This window comes from Hesperophylax consimilis, chromosome 3 (genome assembly GCF_061612785.1).
Source record: "Hesperophylax consimilis isolate HC1 chromosome 3, BYU_Hcon_1.0, whole genome shotgun sequence".
NCBI lineage: Eukaryota > Metazoa > Arthropoda > Insecta > Trichoptera > Limnephilidae > Hesperophylax > Hesperophylax consimilis.
Window position 1 is genome coordinate 40515408 of NC_142838.1, and position 21516 is coordinate 40536923.

The 21516-nt window shown below is 33.6% G+C and overlaps 1 protein-coding gene across 1 annotated transcript in view; it reads left to right on the plus strand.

Annotated features, from left to right (window-relative positions):
* LOC149425490 (neuronal acetylcholine receptor subunit alpha-10-like) overlaps positions 1-21516 on the plus strand; it is an 87970-nt gene that overhangs the window by 39986 nt on the left and 26468 nt on the right. Inside the window, 1 exon segment of the mRNA XM_089650786.1 lies at positions 5083-5266. Within this exon segment, the coding sequence (XP_089506912.1) occupies positions 5083-5266 (184 nt within the window).

Here is a 21516-nt window from a genome sequence, read left to right on the forward strand (position 1 = left end):
TTACCGTTGTCTTTATGACTACGTGAACTTTACTGTTACGTTTTGGATCCGTTAAACTTTAAGGTTGCCTTTATAATCAATTTTACTACAAATGTTGTCTTTACGACTACGTGAACTTAACTGTCACGTTTTAGATCAGTTCAAATTTGCAGTTCCCTTTATGACTACTTGAACTTTACTATTACGTTTTGGAACAGTTAAGCTTTACTTTATGATTATTAGAACTTTATTTTTGCCTTTAGGATTAGTTAAACTTACTGTTGCGTGATAAATTAACAAAAGTTAACTTTATTTGATTTGTAACTTTCTTCTGCTAGATTTTTTATTATTTTAAGCCAAATAAAAAAATTACATAATGAAATAGATAAATGTAATATAGTGACTGCGAATCAATCTAATACTATATTATTATAGTAAGCAGATTTTCCATACAAACGTAAAAATCCATCCTAAACGTATGCTTTTTTTAAGTACCAAAAATATTAGCTGTATTTTGTTCACCTTAAAACTTTTATTTTGAGATGATTCATATTTTTAAATGATTCACCAATACTTAATTCTAAACTTTCTTGAGCGGATTTATCAGAAACGTTCGACGCGAATTACTCATGACGTGACGTGACAAAAACTCTCAAAATGAAAATATTGAAATCTGTAAAATTGATTTTATGGAAGACCTCGAAAGTTTATCTCTACGCACTTTACGCAGCAGGAAACTTAATGAAGTTACCTAAATTTTTAACGTTGGATTCTTTCAAACTCGCGTCACGTTTGATGTCTAATAAATCCATTATCAAAGGTTCTTTTTAAACCCCGACTTTCGGTCCGTTTTAGCATTTGAACAACAATTTTTGATTCACTAATAAGGATAATAACACGACCACTTTATGCTTGACAGCTGAGCTGATCAAAAATATTAAGATCAAGAACCGTTCATAGGTCAAAATGTCAAAGTCGTACTGATATGATCAAATACGACAATCAAATCAACGATGAGCGCCATTTTGATTATTTGAACGGTCTGCTTTGAACACCGTTTCTCGATCCACTTAAACAAATTTTGATTCCACAATTCGTTCAAAAGCTGAAACATTTAAGGCCCCGTAGTAAACGTTCAAAGATGGTTTGAAAGGGTGATATGTAAATACGAATGTTAGAGGGAGCGCGCTGATATTAAAAAAAAACGATAATAATCAAGCGAAAATGGTGAAAATATTTAATAGAGCACACCTCTTTTGAAAATAAGAAAAACTCTTGACAAATGCTTTGGTTGCATTTAAAGATACACTGTGATTTGTTTCATGCCTATAACATATTTAATAACAGAACAAAACGTATTTTAATAATTTTAAGAGCTTACTTTGCAATTTTTTCTATCGAGGGAATTTCATATAATTAACTTTTCATCATAACAAATGCAAATTATCTTCAAAAATAACTTTTTTGGGAACTTAAAAACTTAAGAGTTAACGAGATTTTTTTTATAAATCTGTAGAAATTGGGTATGCGTGGGCTTAACGAGGACTGTTCAAATGTCAAAAATCTAAATCGCAATCGTCTGTTTGACGGTGATCAAATCGAGGGCATAAAGTCAAACAAAATTGTCTACAAAAAGATATACCGATAATTAGTAATGGCATTTTTTTGTAGATAACATCTTTTGACTTTTAGCCGTAGAATATGTTGTATTTTTTTGTACATAATCTTGTTTTACTTGAAAACCTACAATAAGGAAGTTGAGTGAAAATTTTTTTGACTTATAAAAAATATGTTCATGTAGATCAAAAAATATCGATTCTAAATATATAAATATATTTCTATATTATTATTCTTAGAATTAGTTAAACGTTCTTGAAAAAGCATTCAATAGCAATAGACTGTATACGCTCCACGATTGGTCGAAAGAATTCTGACGTCACATGTGTCGTGACTTGTACGTACAACGGATCACCTATGGTGCATCTCTTTCTATTACATGAGAGATGGTCGGTTTAGATGAGAGAGGTGTATAGGCCAAACGTTTATTTGGGTTTGCCAAATATATGTACGTATTTGTTGTTATTATTATATGAAATGGATTTCTAAAGATACATATTCGTATAGTGCTTTATAATAATATGTTGTTTATTGCATAACTTAGAAGTTTTTAATATTATACATGTCACATAACATGTGATACACTTCAGGCCGCCGGCCGCCCAGAAAAGTCTCACAGTGAACTGGGCTGTAAACCGTTATTTTACTTTTGGTCTTTACTTTTCTGCGCGGTGGTCCTGAATTCGCGCGGGGCACGTCAACAAATAGCGACGGCAATACCGTACAAGTACCGTACCGGGCGGGAAAAGCAAATATTCTAACTTAAAATATTAATTTAACTATGAAATCTTAATCAATTTTCTTTTTTTTTTAATAAAATCAATTCTAATAGACGGTTAACATTGGTAAAAAAATTACTGGAATTCCTTGTTGAAGAATTACATTTTTTTCCATACAAAATGCTTAAGCGACGTGGTTTTCACAGTTCGAATGACGTCACACCCACACCCCGCCTCTTACCGCTCGGATTCGTCTCGTTTTGGCGGACTTAATAAAATTTAAACATTGAGAATTAATTAAATTATGAAAACAAACTTTAAAAAAAAATACCAGTATTTAAGTTTGAATGCGAACATTGATAAAAAAAATAAAAAAATGGACTCAACTTCCTTATTATCTCCCTTTTTTGTACATAAGTTGTTTGACTTGAAGACCTAGAATTATTTCCTTTTTTTGTACATAACGTTGTTTGACTTGAAGACCTAGAATTATTTCCTTTTTTTGTAGATAACGTTTTTTGACTTAAAGCCCCCCAAATTTTACGAGAGTTTGCAAACCCCAACCTTAGACAAGTGTATTATATGATAACCGACGGACTCCTTCGAAAAGTTTTTTTTTCAAATCAAATCAAATCATAAACGACAAATGGAGTAGGTTTGATGTACACAGGCCTATTATATTTGTAATTCAATGTATCTCGATGTGAAAGGGGTAACGATATTGTATACTATTAATTTTTACTAACCTATAAAAAATCACGGGATATTATGATTGTAGGATTTGTGAATCTGAAAGAATTTATAAAAAAAAATTTGCCTCAAATAAAAAAAAAACTTGTCGAATGATATAAACTTCAAAAAATTCGAAGCATCTGTCAAGCAATTTGAACGAAATAAATACACATTTCGAATAAAGAATTATTAATAGTTTTGGTGCTTACTTTATCGTTTTGAATAGTATAAGGTACCTACTCATTACGCATGAATACAGAGAAATATTTCACATTACCCATGCACCGACAACTGAAATTAGTATGTTTAATTATTTTAATGTAGTAATGTGACTATTTCATAAAGAAGGGAACGACGTCCAATTATTTTCACGATCGAAGAACAAGTTAATGTATTTTCTTACGTTTGTATCTAAATTTATCTATACTATTCTTTGATTTGATAAAAATGTTTGATCACTATTTGAATTATTGGCTCCAATAGTTTCGCTTTCCGTACGCCAATATTACTTCAGCTTATTCCCTGAAGGACTGGACTTTGATGATCGAAAAATGTTAGGGTAAAAGGTCTGAAAAAAATAACCGGGTTAGGTGGGCATATATAATCGTTATCAGAAATACATGGTGTCCGAACACTAGTAGTAAAAACGGAAAAGTGCTGAATTTTTTTCTTTACATTAGCTCCAAACAGGAGGCCCTTGGAAAAAAATTGCCTCAGGGCCTTTGTCATCTTTGGGTATGATGTGTGTATGGTTTTTTTTAAGGAAAGAGAGGAAGATCTGGAAAGGAAAAGGTATGAGGGTGGGTAGGAATCTGGGGTCAGTATGTCCAGGAGTGCAGGACGTTTGAATTCATCGCTCCCACTGCGGTGCAAGGCGATGGTTCGAGAGAGAAAAAGAGCTGGAGAGGCAAAAAAAGATCTCCCTCGACTCTAAATCCGGCCCACCCACATGGGAAGATGCATCCGCCGCAAGACCTAGATAATTCTCACCCCATGAACCCGGGCACCCCTGCTAAGTAAACAAACGTAGCTAACCAGTTGGGTTGACCCATGACAGTGTAGTTTGTTATCAATGAATGGTTCCCGGGGCAGCGGTACTCAAACCCTCCTCCCAAATCGAATCTAAATCACATTTGAAGTGGTTTTTGTAGTACGATTTTTTTGATTTGAGTTTTTTTTCTAGTAAATTGAGTCTGAAGTTGGAATATTTTAGGTCAAATTTGAAAAAGTCAGTTTCTAGGGAGTTAATATCAGCTGTTCACTATTTTTTACACGCGTCGAAGCGTACACCCGCCTCCAAATGTTTATTATCCAAAAGGATATATATAACTAAAAAGTTGCTGAACAACATGGAAAAAATTTTTTCAAATATTTTTGTGGTTCTTTATTTGTTAATGTTTCTAGCTTGTAGTACTAGTTTCCGAACACCGTCTATAATTTTAGATAAGCATTATGTACCACTATTATAATAATATTTTTAGATTATTCATACAAGGATACTCCGAGATTAGATTACTTAGTTTATTGTTAACCGAGTACTGGGATTACGATACGTGCTTTATTTACAGAAGTAGTTGCAGAAAGAATAGCTTCGATCTGAGAGTCATGAAACTAATACATGGACTTTTATACTACTATAATATATCTGTCTCGCTCTTCACTGACGGTGTCAAATACCTGACTTTATCGTCTCAATTTCTTTTTGTGCCAATCTCGCAGAGAAAGCCCACTTTCCCCAGAAGCTTTCTTTTAGGTTCAATGATATCTTCATTTTTGGTGTTGCTGTTTGAAGAGTAAACATTATTACATTTTATTTTAATGAAATAAAATAAGTAGGTACGCCTGGGCTCTTGGACTCATGATGCTCGAGTAAAAGAAAGGAAACCCAAAATTCAGCACATCATTCTATATCCAAGCTTTTATCATGCGGATCTATCTGAGCAGCTTCCATTAAAATACCAGTAAAAAGACATAGCTTAGTACTAATTGATAATTTTCTCACTTTTCCTAATGAGTAATTTTCTATTTCTTCCAGCGCCGACCCACAATATCCTTCATCAGTGATCAACACCAATGTGATAATATCCCACACGGGGCAGGTTGTGCTTCTGACCAATGGGATTTATCGCTCTTCCTGTGAAATCAATGTGGAATTTTTCCCCTTTGATATTCAGAAATGCTCTCTCAAATGGGCTTCATGGACGTACGATGGATATCAGGTATTCAAAATATTAATTATATTATTTATTCAAAGTCAGTTTTCAATCCATATTAAAAATATTAAGTATTTTACTTATTAACGATAAACCAATGTTTATTCACAAATGATAACAAAATGATTATGAAATAAATATTAAAAATCTTGTCTTATGAACATTAATTTATTGATTTATCATTAAAAATATAATATTTGACAAGTCAAAAATATTTAACCAATAAATTAAGATCTAACATGTCTAAACGCCATCTAGTAGGAGATCCAGCACTAACAAAGCCTTTCTTACAAAAATAAAGTTGGTTGTTTTCAGGTGAAAATGTAATAAGCAATAATTGTTGAATAAAACATACTAGTACATATATTGAATTATTTGGCGGGTTTAGAATAAGCCGACGTAGCCTATTAATTGGTGGAGCAGCTGACCGGCAGTCAGAAGGTTGCCGGTTCAATTCCTTTCGTCGGCATTTTTTTGGGAGATTTTTTCAATTTGTATAGGTGTTTTAAGTTAATATTTATTTGTTATTTTAATTTAGTATAAAATAAACATTGAGATTACTAAAATAAAAAACCAACGCGCAAAAAACAATGTTATAAATAAATAAATAAAGTATGTCTATTTTAATTAACTAAAGTATTTAAACATATTTTTTTTGTTTGGTTGTGAAATCAATCTTCCTCCCGGGGACCGGGTCTTCACTGCTGTGAACTTTTAATGTCTTTTAAAACTTAAAAATATGTTTTTTTGAGGATTGAATCGTCCTCGCAAGGGACTGGTGTCAACCGCGCTAATGAGCCATATGTCAATTTTGTAGGACCGACAATTATTTCGTATATTAACTGCTATAACGTTATCCAGTTCAGAAAAATGTGTACATGTCCGCGTGTGTACTCGTGCCACTAAAGGTTGATAAAATGCATTGTTATTGATACCGAGTGTATCTGGTAAAAGCCTAATATTCAATTTTTAGTGGAATAATATTTTGAAGGGTATAACCTTTTTTATAAAATAACTCTTAGAAAAAGTCAATAGGTGTCCCATATAAATAAAAATCGGATATGTTTGTCTAAGATACTATCTAGGTTATAACTAAATTATTTAATAACATTGTAATCATTCAAAAAGACAGCAGTCAAAAATATGAGAAAAATTATTTGAGGATAATATTGTTAATTCTGAATTCTGAATGATCCACGAAAATGACACAAAATAATTAGGTCCCAATAGCCGAGTGGTTAGAAGTGTTGTTACAGAGAACAGGGGTTCGAATCCCAGTTGAAACAGATAACTTTTTTTTATTTTTCCGTGTCTAGTTTTGTTTCAGATTCGTTAACATTTTTTTGAAATATTATCTGCTTCAATGATACACTACAATGTCAAAAGAAAAGTTATTCCAATAAAAATTTAAGGTTATGTAATTATTTAAATCTTTTGAACAAATCTTACGTATTCCTAAAGTCTAGATTATGCTTAGACGAATAGGAGATGTTGTTTTTGCCTTATACGCTTTATAACTAGTGAGATACATCAATGTCACTTTAAACATTATGTAGTTTAATGACTACAGATAGAATGTATCAAAAATACGACTGTATGTAAATTTCATTTGTCGTAAAAGCTTAGTTAGATATAATAAATAATAAAAGGTACCATTTAAAGAGATTGATATTCTTTACACTCGAGAGAGGAAGCGGGAAACGTGCCAGGATGCATTTTCACGGGAATGTTATTTATGACACCAAACGGAAGGAAACGGGAAAGGGAAACAGATGAGTTAAGATAGTTTTTGTGTAAATTTGTCTAATATCTAATACATACATGGAATTTGTAGAATATATCTGCAGTACTTGTTTCTCAGGGAACTTTAAGAATAACATAATTAATTTTTGTGCCTTCGATAATGAATCTATAGCAGAGTGTTGCACCTCCCCATGCGATTATTCCATACTCAATGATAGATTGACAAAGAGAGTAATTAACCATTTTCATAGATTTGGAGTCTAGTATGTTTCTAATTTTTTTGAAGAAATAAATATGTTTTCTAAGTTTATTCGTGATAAGTAGGCAATGTGTATTCCACTTAAGAAATTGATCAAATGTAAGACCAAGGTATTTGATATGGTCCGTTCGATCTAGGAGTTTTTTGTGCGCAATTTGTGATAATTTTTCATGTAGGTTTTGTATGAACGGGATTATATTGTGGTAGGAGGGAGATCTATACATTGCTAGTATGCATGTGTCACCGTACGATATTTGTTTTAATTCCAAAGTCTGAACATTCAGTAAATTATTTACGTATATAATAATGCCGTCATTCTGGTTGTGATGGGTTTCTGTGGAGAAGTGAGTATAATCAGGAAGGTGTTTTGGTACATATAGTTCGTCAATCCAACATTCTGAAAATAATAATAATTATATCAAATTTAACCTTAAGATTATTCAGTAATGAGAGAATTTCTTCCCAATTTTTATTTAAGGATCGAACATTATGGTGAAAAAATTTTAGGTTCGTGTAGTCTTTCCGTTTCGAAACGGCAATATTTATTGAAAAAAACCCAAAAAGTAAAACATTGATATACGTGCATCAAATGCTGATTTTTGAGAAGTGACGGATTATAAATATATTTCGAGTAAGTAAGAGTAAGAAAGAAGAACCGATATTTTGTCTAGCCATTGTCACCCACCCACCTAATGCGAAGGCTATTGGTAAACCCTTTTAAAGGCTAGAAATAGACTCCTGGAAGTTTTTTTAACTGACGTAAACTAAAATCAATTGCATGCTCTGTTGATTGCTTATAATTAGGAGCTTGATTATTTCTGTGCTAAATTCGTGATAAAATCGCTGGTATAACGATGTTTTATTAACCTTTTTTAATGTCATTATGTAGTCTAGGAATAACTTCAGCTAATCAGGACACACCAGAACTTTTTTTTTTAATATGTAACAAAAGTTCCAACTGTTCTAACTATGGCATCCTCAATTGGGTATATTGTGAAGTTGAAGGGAGTGGGGAAGTGATGAGTATGAGAAGGAGGAAGGTGTGGAAGTACCTGACTATTTTATATTCAAGGAACGTTTTAAATCTTATTTTTTTATTTATTTTTTCATGTTCTCCATAAAACGGTTATACACCAATATATCATGGAGAAGATTACAAATTAAAAAAATTTACAGAGGCAGTTTTACAATTTTGTGACATGTGTTAAAAGATAGTTACTGAATTGTCTGTAGGTGACACTGAAAATGTCGATGGCTAATGCAGAATCGTTAAGCAGTTGAGTCGCTCTGTTTATTGGCGCGTTCTGATAGGCAGAAGTCCTCGCTTTCGGAGCATATAAGAGTGCATGGGATCTCCCTCGAGTATAATTGTTAGGGACATAAAAGTTAACATCTTTCAACATAGGCGGATTGTGTATTGTACCAGAGATTAACTTAAAAAATTGTTTGCCTAAAAATATTTTTCTGCGGGCTTCTAATGTATTGAAATCGAGCATTCCTGTTAAGAACAGGGATGGATACAGGAATGGATAGTATGTATATTCCCTCATATACAGGTAACGCATATAAACCTTTTTTGCACTTTTTCTATTTCTAAGATATGGGTTTGTTCAGAAGGGGCCCAAATAATGGAGCTGTATTCCAGGATGCTGCGGACAAGTGCTTCATATGTTCTCCGTATTGCAATTCAATTAGTAAATGATCTTGCATTCCGAAGAACATTGTGGTCTTACACAAGGGCGATACTGATCGATACGATCTTCCACTCTGGAAAGTTCTGCAAACATATAACAGTATATAGTATCCTTTGGCCTCATATTGTAAGTTTGAATTTTCCCGCGAAAAACGACCGCTCTCCCTTTAAGTTTAACCAACCGTAAAGATCGTTATCGCAGGACAGGGCGCGTGTCGATATCTGTTCCTGAAAATTAAGCCTTTTTGTCTGGGTAAAATCGACCGTACTACCCTGCATTTTAAAAGATTTTAAGATTCATTTGGTCAGCGCTAAATTATCTACAGCTATTTTTTTTCGAGGTGGCCTTCGCGAAAATGATATTGCTTCGAAAATGTCGACTTTGCCGGTAAAATTTTCCGAAAATATCGTCGACAGACAATTAATAATAGGACGCCATTATCACTTTCCATTAGAAGTATCCTGCATAAATATCCATATCCTGCGTATAAAAATTTGATATTTGGCCAAAAGCCCGATAAAAATGCGTTTTTCGAAGCTACTTCGTTTGCAAAATTCATTTACAAATAATAACTATATTTCATAGAACCAACTGGTGGCAGTAAATAAAAGTTCCGTAAATTTACTTAGAATAATTGAAACGCTGATAGAATGACGTTGTTTGGCGTTGGATGCAGGGTGGTATTAAAACTACCTCTGGAAAAATATATGTGAATTATTTATTTATTATTTTTTAATGAATTTAACATGACTGTTTTTAAGAGTTGGACGGTTTCGGTACGAGAAACACGTGCCAGAAATATTTTTTTTATGTTTCCATACATTTACCGTTATTAACAATTAACCGTTTTTAACGCATGAAAGAACGACCTAGAAAAAAAAAACAATTTGTTAAATTTCCTACTTGTTACCTTGAACGACCCTGACCATTTAAGGTCTGATATCAAAGTTGCTGTGGCCTATCAAAGAGGTCCATTAAAGATGTAGCAGCCATTGAATTCATATATACTTGGTAGGTACCTACTTAATTACTTAATATGAAATAACTAAGGATGCCGCCTTTTTTACGAAAAAGCATACTTACTGCTAGTGTAGGAAAAATTTAATCCTAATTTTAAAAAAATCATATAATTAAAAATAATTATAATTTGAATAGCGCTATTTCTGCAAAAATCACCTCTAGTCACAGACATATGAATATTAATAGACGAGAAGTTAAAGGCGAGGGCTCAACCATGAGTTGCGGGACGCAGAGAAGAAAGCTGACTGTGATTCGTCAATAAATCAATCTGACAGTAAATAGGCATCTCGCATTATAATATCACCATTTAGTTCTTAAAAATAAAATCTGCTTTTGAATGAATAGACATTTTTATATGGGAGCGCAAATTACTCGCCACGTTATGAACAAATTTGCGAAGTCCAAATTCGGCAAAATAAATTTCTTCTATTTTCAGAGTCGAATATATTGTTTACGTATTTAGTTAATACACTTTTATAAATGTTCATAATTTACTTCCCAGCCACCAACCATGAGCACACTTGAGAATCGCTACATTCGACCAATATTGGAGGGCTGTCACAACCGCTCTGTTCCCATTAATAATAAAATAATGAAATCTTTAAGAAAAATATATCATTTCACTTTTAAGAATATAATAGAAATGTAAAACAACTAAAAACACGAATGAAATTATATACACACAGCTTTTACCAGCGACTCCTAAGAGTATTTGGAGTAAAAATTTGGACATCATTTTGCCGTCCGATGACACTTTTTCAATTAAAAACAAAAACATGTTTTTCTATCACACATCGCCACTCGGTATAACCTAGCGCATTACGTGATATGCACTCCTTCTCGTTCCAGCAGTACCGTACATACGAAACAAGCGCGTACCGAACACGTGGTCCGTTGCGACGTGTGATAGTATAATCCAAAGATAATATATGATCGGTGGTGACGTGCGATAGAAAAATATAATATTTTTAATTTCAATAGATAAAAAAAATATCATCGGACAGCAAAATGACACATACATTTTTCATTCCAAACATGCTCACTGTATCTACATTTTACTTCCAAACATACCAATTTTGATAACCAACCATTTATCCTATATTAAGTGTTGTTTATGAGTTGTGTAAAATTCAAAAATCGTTTAGTAATAACGCCATTAAAGTGGAATAAATTTAAAAATGATTGGTTTATTACCCTTTATTAATACGACCGAGTTCCAAATGATACTATTATGTATTTTATCAAAGCGCAAAAGGCGAAGGCACATCCCTGATTTGTGCACGGCTTTGTGTTTCGCGTCCATCGCTTGATAGTATATGTTTCTAAAACTGATCCATATTATACGATGTGCATAAACTTAAAATAAAGTAAAATAATGCTTATATATGGAATGTAATACGACAATTGGGTTTATTCTCTTTTTCACATCTATTTTTACAAGTTTTCTTAGCACAAGCCACCACTTTGCCGTGTTATTTCGTAAAATGAACCGATGATGCCTCGACCATAGTTCGCACAAAAATGATGACGTCACGTTTTCTAAATTCACGGGAGGCCATACGCGAGCACAGCCGGCTCCAATGGAACCAGTATGAGGAGTGGGGAATAATACGCTTTTAATCACTTAGACGGCCGGCATAGTCCAGTGGTAACGCATTGGACTGCCATTCCGAAGGTCGCGGGTTCGAACCCGGCGTGCGCAAATAAATTTTATTTGATTAATTTGTGTTATTTCACAATTAATAATTAAAATAATATATAGTATATTTGCGGCACGTTCCAGAGTGGAAGATACTATTAGTATCGCCCTGGTGTAAGACCACCATTCAGAATTGAAACGTTGCTCCAAATGGCTTTAGCCGTGTTTAGTGACTAGATCTGAATAGCCAGGTACTTCCCCACCTTCCTCTTTCCCTTCCCCACTTACCTTCAGCCTCACAACATCCCCCAATTGGGGATGCCATAGTCTCACTGGCTCCAGACGGGAGCAGTTGGGACTCTTGTGAGGTATTCACTATAAAAAAAAAAAAAAAGGGCAGGTCTACTAATATTCATATGTCTATGCCTCTAGTATAAAAATATAGAATGCACCTGGAGCACAGAACTTTGAGAAGATGACATTTTGTTAAAAATATACTTGATAAAATAATATGTTGGTTGATATAATTTATTTGATAAAATATTAAAAAAGTTGAACGTTTTATTATTTATTTTTATTTGGTACATTATTTTGTTACAATTTATGTTTTCCAGTAATGTAGGCCTCACTGGGTGGCTTGTTAAACATAAGTTAATAGCGAGCAAAAACAAAATAAACAGAAAGTAAAAAATAGAGATTTGTTACATTAGTCATAAAATTTGAAAGTACTGTAAGTTTGCAAAAGATAAGTGGTGTGTTGACAAATCATTTTTAGGCGATGTCACCGTTGAGTCTTACACGCTTCAATGGGCGACATAAATCCAAGACATCGGATCTTCTTGCACACTTAAATGCATTGGTAGCAGGCAGGACAGATTTCAAATCTTCGATTCTGGTAAATGCCTAAAACTCCGAGGACCAGAATTCCTAGAAGAACTCAGTCTACGCAACCTGGTTCTAAGGACCCTATCACATTTAATGACATTCCTCCAATATGCTTCTACATTCAATGCTGCCGACAAGGAATTATCGTCCAATAGTCGAAAAAATTTAGCTGCCAACTTCAAGGGCAGTTTTGCAATTAGGTCCAAATTTACCAAAGCCACGCGAGCATCTTGGACCTGACTTTGGAATGCATTAAAAAATCCATGAAAATTATTAGGTTCTGATAGTTGACTCGAGAGGAGGTTTGGGTAATGTTTAATTTTTTCTCTAGATTGTCATTGCGCCTCACAATTTTTACATCATATGGATGTTTAAAAATTTACCTGGCTATTATAGACTTAGAAGCCGTGTATTTTCTAGATAGGGAAAAAATTTTTACCTAAAAACCCTACTAAAATTGCATGCTTGTGCTCCTCATATTCAACATCATTAGCTGAACAGCAGCCAACCGCAGCCATATACTTCATACGTGTCTGTTTGTGTTATGTTGGGATTGGGAGGGAGATTCAGTTGCACCTTATTTTTAAGAATTCCTCTGGAGGAAACGGCCGCCTGTCACTTGAAACAGAGACGGCCTACAGTAACATCAGTATACTCGTATGGTGTCCTGCATTGTGAGGTGTGTATGTAAGTCTGTTTTTATGTCAATATATACTTATGGGAAGATAAAGAGCAAACATACATATATGATGCATAAAAATTATAAAATATAGTATAAATAGATATATAAACGTTATATATTAGGATGGAAGTCGGGAGATTCGGAAATACCTACTGCTCGTTACTAATTCTTCCGATTCTGAATCTGGGTCAGGCCAGATATGGTCAAGGTCTATCAGAATTTATCTGGGTAGTCTTTGTGTATACTGTATTTATTATTACGGGTTTTACCCCTGAGCAGTACCTCGGGCTAGCTCGTGTAAAGACATTTGTCGATTCTCTCTCGGAGCATGGAGTCATCTATCAGTTCCTGCTACCATCATTCAAACGGGACAAGGCGTTCAGTAAAGACAAGGTAGTCAGGTTTCAACATTATATTCAACATACAAAAGATTATTACATAGAACACATTTTATACTCTTGGGTAATTGAGAACATTACGGGTACAAAATACAATCCTAAATAAGTTATATCTCTCTCTCTGAACATTAAGTTACAAAATCGGCACTGAGTTTATGAAAGCACATGGAAAGAGGGTAGAATGGCCAAGCTTACATGGTTCTTCAATCGGTAAGCGAAAGTGTAGGCGGCCTTCATCCACGTGCGCGCAGGATAAAACATGTGCGCACAATTAATTTTGCTAAGAAATTTGGCCAGGAGTTTATACTGTTTCGCCTTGCTAATAGACAAGGATTTTAAGGTGATCAACCAGACGCCAGTCTGGATATTCCTTCATAGAAAAGCGGGCGGGACGCGACCCGTAAATCACGTGGTGACGCGCAGGGAAGATTCTGACCATAAATAAACCAATCACTAGATTGATAACTTCGGCTTTTTGTAGGGAGAAATTATGTCCACCCATGACGTCATTACAAGATTTAAGTCATAAACAAACCACTCAGCAAAGTAGAGGAAACAATAATAAAAAAAGCGCGGCCATATACATTATGATCTTTCCTAGGTAGGCACCTAGGGAAGATCATATTGTGCTTTTCATATTTTTGATATATTATTTTAAAAATAAATGTTATAAATGTTAACAGATTCTCTCAGGACGACAATGCTCCAACTCACAAAGTGCGGTCCTGCGAAAATGAGATATGAGCAAAAATGAGGTATTTTTCCTTACGGCACATTTTCTCAGGATGGCGCTTTGTATGTTAAAAATCTGTCGTCCTGAGGCAGTCGTAAAAATAGCTTAAAATTACACGAATTAATTGAATTCCTTTATTTTAAAAGGAAAAACATTTTCGAACAATGATTGCGCTTTTCCACGACAGTATTGAATGTTAACATTTCTCTGTTTATCAGAAAAATGAAAAACTTTGTTTCATGTTGTGAAGTATTTTTATTTTATCACTAAAATAACTGAAACAGGAAACAAAAATAAATTTATACTCACAAAACACATTTTAAATGTATACCAAGACTGCGAATAAATAAAATGAGTCATTATTTTTGTTTGCAATATTGTACTATCGTACTGTCGGCGGCACGGTATTATTTAATTAATATGAGCTTCCAAGAAATCTCGAAACCTTACACAAACCTCCTCTCGACTCAACTATTAGTCTTATCTAATAATTGCCATGGATTTTTTCACTGCATTAATCACCCAGGTGGAAGCTGCTCGCGTGGCTTCGGTAAATTTGGACCTAATTGCAAAACTGCCCTTGAAGTTGGCAGCTAAAATTTTTCGACTATTGGACGATAGTTCTTTGTCAGCCGCATCCAATGTGGAAGCATCTTGGATGAATGTCATTAAATGTGACAGGGTCCTTAGAACCAGGTTGCGTAGACTGAGTTCTTCAAGGAATTCTGGTACTCGGAGTTTTAGGCGGTTTACCAGAATCGAGGATTCGAAATCTGTCCTGCCTGCTACCAGTGCATTTAAGTGTGCAAGAAGATCCGATGTCTTGGATTTATGTCGCCCATTGAAGCGTGTAAGACTCAACGGTGACATCACCTCGAAATGAATTCGCTACACACTACTGTTCTTCTTCTAACTTTGACCATGCTTTCTTTATGACCAAATAAACTTATTTTATGGCTAATATAAAACCAATTTTATTTCTTTGTATTTTATTTTTACTTGCTTATTTTTATATTGATGTTATGTTGATATAACTTCGATGCATGAAACGGTGTATTGACACGGTGTCCTTGTTACCCAAAATGAGCCTCGCGTGCTTAAAAAGTGGTGACGAAGGATATATATATATATATATGTGTGTGTGAAATATTTGATATTTCACACATATTATTAACTACTCGCACACAAAGGAATGTGAATTAAAATATTTGTACAAAACAAATGATTATATAAAACAAATAATTTATAACATGGACAGAGGTTGCAGATACTCCAACGCCAACGGGACTCGAACCCATGTCCCTTCGATTTCCGGTCTGATATTAAATTTTATCATTGTTTATGGTATATTTATACCGTTGATATTAAATAAATAAATAAATTGGTTGTTTTCAGGTGAAAAAATTTAACAAGCAGTAATTGTTTAATGAAACACTAGTATATATTGAATTATTTCGCGGATAAGAGATAAGCCGCCATAGCTCAGTGGTCAGAGCTGTCGACCGGAAATCGAAGAGTCCCGTTGGCGTCATGTATCTTTTATCAGGAGATTTTTCAATGTGGATGAGTGTTTCAGGCGAATAATTATTGCTTGTAAAATAATTGTTATCCTTTGTGCTATGCATAAAAAAATCTGGTCTTAAACATTAGTTTAGTCTTTTACGTAATCCACAACGTTCATATTAAATATATCGACATCACCTAAGTATTGATCTCCCATAATGTGAAACCGTTGTATTGGGGAGTTCGCAATGTAATTGCGCTTATGTGTGTTGCATTGGAATAGTGTATTTTTTCGTGTTTTTATTGTAGGTATTCGTAAGTTTATGAGTTGCAGAAGTTTGCAACAGTCGAATTTAGAGTTTAGAATCTTGAATGAAAAAGTTAAGTCGTTCATTTTACGCCAGTCTTCCAATGTGTGTATTTTTAGAATATTTAATAAAAAATGATATTGTAAGTCTTCTAGTGGGATATTTAATTTAAAATTTATAAAACGTAGAATTTTTTTTTGTATTCGCTCAGTGTTATTAATGTGAATTTTGTAAGAGGGAGACCAAACTACTGAGTTGTATTCAATTATGCTTCTAACTAGAGATATGTATAACAGTTTAATGGCTTGTATGGAGTTAAAGTTTTTAGTTGTTCTTAATACGAAGCCTAGTGTTTTCATGCCTTTGTTTACAATTTGGTGGATATGATTGGCAAAACTTAGTTTTTCATCCAAAATAATTCCGAGATCTCTCATTTCAGTGACTCTTTCTAAAGCTGTATTGTTAATGGAATATTCAAATAAAACAGGATTTTTATTTCTGCAGGAAGTCAGGGTTTTGAATTTGTCTACATTTAAAAACAGATTATTTTGTACGCACCAATCTTTTGACTGTAGTATTTGGCAATAATTTACATCAGTTACTTTTTTGTATATGTCATCAGCAAAGAGCAATACCTCGACATCGTCGAAGCAATTAGTTATATCTTTAATGAAAATGAGAAACAAAACCGGACCAAGGTGACTACCTTGCAAGAATTTTTTGTTTTGACCTTTTTTGCTGAAGAGAGGCAGTTAGTTCCGATGAGAACCAAACTGGCTAAGTATACTTTTTCGGCGTGTAAAAAGATACATAAGATTTAATAATGTTAGAAAATGTAAAATAAAGTATGTCTAAAGATTTATCAATATTTTCATCAGACAAAAAAGACCAGTCTATATTTGAGAGATGGCAGTTAATTGAGTCAAAATCTGCTCGTTTAAAGTTCAGAGTTTTTTGTTCAGGTTTAGTATCGTTATCACATAGTATGTTTAATTTCGTGTATAGGAAAGATGGTGATTGTAGGAAGGTAGAAGCGGATCATTAGACAGTTCTACAGATATTTTAGGGATGTTTGATAGTACCAAGTCTAGTAAGCGACCGTTATTATTATAGATGAAATTGTGCTAGTACAGGTTTAGAAAATTAGCTGTGCCCGAGATTTCTCGTGCCCGGTCATTTTCGCTTTCGTTTGTGATGTAGCCGCTGTCGTTGGATTTCCATTTTAGATTTGGAAGGTTGTAGTCTCCAAGAATAACAAGTTTTGAGTTTGGGTATTTTGACAGGAGGTGTTCAACGTCTTCACAATGGTTTGAATATCAGAGAGTGGTGGTAGGTAGGTGGTTCCAATAATATTTTTTTCCAGTCCAGTAGAGATTTGCACAAATAAATGTTCAATGCTGTTGTTTTTTGTCTGTAACTTCCTAGATGAGTACTTTCGTTTAATTGCTATTAAAACACCTCCACCTCTTGATTTCGAACTTGATCTGGTATTTCTGTCGCAACGAAAAATTTTGTAGTTAGTGGGTCCAAGTTCAGATGATTTCATTGCAGGTCAAGCCAGGTTTCCGTAAGTGCATATACGTCATGATGATTGGACGGAAGAGCTGCGTGCGTATTCACATTGCCTCTGATTTGATTTATATCTGCAACCTCTGACCATGGCTATAAATGTATTGTTTTGTAAATTATTTGTTTAATAAATTATTCAATACACCGTTCCGTGCATCAAAGTTGTATCAACATAACATCAATATAAAAATAAGCAAGTAAAAATAAAATACAAAGAAATAAAATTGGTTTTATATTAGCCATAAAATAAGTTTATTTGGTCATAAAGAAAGCATGGTCAAAGTTAGAAGAAGAACAGTAGTGTGTAGCGAATTCATTTCGAGGTGATGTCACCGTTGAGTCTTACACGCTTCAATGGGCGACATAAATCCAAGACATCGGATCTTCTTGCACACTTAAATGCACTGGTAGCAGGCAGGACAGATTTCGAATCCTCGATTCTGGTAAATCGCCTAAAACTCCGAGTACCAGAATTCCTTGAAGAACTCAGTCTACGCAACCTGGTTCTAAGGACCCTGTCACATTTAATGACATTCATCCAAGATGCTTCCACATTGGATGCGGCCGACAAAGAACTATCGTCCAATAGTCGAAAAATTTTAGCTGCCAACTTCAAGGGCAGTTTTGCAATTAGGTCCAAATTTACCGAAGCCACGCGAGCAGCTTCCACCTGGGTGATTAATGCAGTGAAAAAATCCATGGCAATTATGAGGTAAGACTAATAGTTGAGTCGAAAGTAGGTTGGTGTAAGGTTTCGAGATTTCTTGTAAGCTAATATTAATTTAATAATACCGTGCCGCCGACAGTACGATAGTACAATATTGCAAACTAAAATAATGACTCATTTTATTAACTACTTGCTTTTCTGTACCGATTTCCCTAACATTCAATAAAACAAATGGTTCGTGTATACAATATATGTAATAAAGGTATATTCAAATAGGACCGGCGTAAGAGGTTAAACTACCCTTCCCGCCGGAAGTGTTAGTTACAATACTTAAAAAAGATAAATATTCTCGAATTGCAAATAACCTGACAATATTTGAAAATCTCCTACTACCATCACAGTAAGCGGAAAATGTTGCTTGTGTCACGATGAAGGACTTACCCAGGCGATAAATTGATATCACGACGCCGGGGTGGGACCCAGCCGCAATGCCAAATAAGCCATTGACCGGTCATACATATGTTAAATATATTTTACTATAACTATTAAATAATATTTTTTTATAAAAAGATATGCTGCAGAAGAAGACCTTACATAATCTTAGTATATAAAAATCACGTGTTGCTTACTTGTTCGTACACGCTAATCTCCGAAACCACCCAACCGATTTCAATGAAAGTGTATGGTTGGTTCCAGCTTGAAATATGGAATAGTTTTAGAACCGATATGTGGCGCTGTTGTCGAAATCTATAAATATTTTTTCGACGACAATTTAATTTTTCTGATTTCTCATCCAAAAATACAAACAAACCCAAAATTTAACTTCCCTTCATAAAGGGGGTCTGTGGCAGAACAACGTCTGCCTCGGCCCACTAGAATCATTATTAAAATAATTTTACAAATGCAATTTAAAAAACAATTTAATCTAACAAATCTTAGTATTAGAAATTATCGAGGAATTATAGAGCTACAAAAACGAATTATTAGTCATTAAAATACAAATGGAAAGTATTTTTTCCATGAGACATAAATCATTAATTCAGGTTAATCAGCAATAAAACCATGGATTAACATGTAGTATTTTGAGATTTTAAAAAGCAAACTGTGAAAAATAAAAAAAGTTTTTTTTTCGCTATAATACATCTTTTTTTATTAATAAAAAGTTTAAAAATGGTTTTACTGAGGATTAAACCTTCCTCCCCGGGGACTGGAGTCAACCGCGCTCACAACTGAGCCAGATCCCAATTTGGAAAGACTGACATTTATTGCTTATATTACCTGTTGTAATGTCATACAATGTCAAATAAATGCGTACATGTCTACGTGTGTGTATAGCCACTATAATGTATTATCATCGACAACGAGTCTATCTGCCGAGTTTCAGCTCGATTGGGTGTCGGGTAGTGGGTTAATTTCCACTTACAAGATTCCCAATTACAAAATTACTGTTTTACCGAGGAGTAAACATTCCTCCAAGAGGACTGGAGTCAACCACGTTTACAACTGTGACAAATCCCAATTTGGTAGGACCGACATTTATTGCGTATATTAACTGTTGTAATGTCATCCATTTTCAGATAAATGCGTATATGTCCACTTATGTGCCACCAAATGCATTATTTTCGAGAAAAGAGTTTCAGCTCGACCGGATGTCATGTAGTGGGTTAATTTCCACTTCCAAGAATCCACTTCATTGATATATTCTTTCAAGAAAACGAAAGTGAATTTCAAAAAGATATATTGAGACGATATAATATTTTGGTCATGAAAAATAACAATATCGGAAAAAGACAAGCTTCATTTTTAGTTTGAGAACTAAAAATGCTGCGAGCGAAAGTTATTCAAACACGAAAAAACTGGCACAGATCTGACGTCTGTCCGTTGCCGCGCTCCGCGGTCTTCTGACGAAATTCTAGAATTCAGTACAATTTTTCACTCAAAAAAATTATTACGTAAGCGCCAAAGTGCATTTTATTTTATTGTGAATAATTTAATAAAAACGGAAAAAAAGTTAATCAAATCAAGTGGTAGCAAATAAACATAGCCATATAAAAGTAATTTTTAAAAGTTGTTTCTTATACGAGTTCATAGTAAACTCTTGAAAAAGAAATCTATTTATTAGTTTACGCTTATATTTTTCATTACGTTATTAACAATTTTATTTTAATTCTGATCAAGGCAAGCGATAGAACAAGCTTCAATGTATCCATAGTATTTTTTTGGTATTGAAAACCTATAACGATTTGTAGAAAAGATTAATCTAAATAGTGATTTCACTTTATGCTCCACCTTAACGATCGATTTTTATTTCAACTTTTAGTAAATTATTTTACAAATAATTTATAGTTTCTGTTATGTACTAAAAGGGTTTTATCGAGGGAATTTCATATAATTACGATTACGGTTCCACAAATGTGTAGATATAATCTTCCAAAACATCGTGCATTGTGTATTTAAGAACTTAAAACTTAACAGCTTTACTAAAGAAAAACCACTTCACGTCCATTTAAACGGTGTTTTTGTTACACGTTATACAATCACTGTACAACTTTTATTTAGAATTATAACTAGTAAAAAATGTTTTAACAAAATTTGGCAAAACAGCCCTATAGCAAGCCCATGCACCTTACGCGCCGTGTGTGTCTTTTTCGCGTTAATATGTGATGTGTATTGCGTCATTTAAAATATGTTTTCGTCAATAATTTCTATTCTAATTACCAATCAACTATTATATTATTATAATTCAAAATATTAACTATTATTTGTGTTAATTTTCGTCAGTTTTAAGATATTATTAATGTCAAATTTTGAGCATAGTTTCATTTTACCGGAAAAAGAGTGTTATTTTGTAGGTACATATTATTTTTAATTGACATTTAATAAAACTTCCATGAAATAATGTTTTTTTTAATAACACGCCTTCTGCGTATATATGAAAAAAAAAACAAATTTTAAATAAATCAACGAATATATACAGGGTGTCCGGAAACTCGTAGTACAAGCGGGAAACTGGTGAATCTACATCACATTTGGAGTCGATTTTGTAGTATATTTTTTTTTTATTTGAGCTTTCGTTATCGAGTAAATCGAGTTTGAAGTTGATTTTTTTTTTGTTTTTTTTTTTTTTTTAAATCAAATTCTTATAAATTATTATTG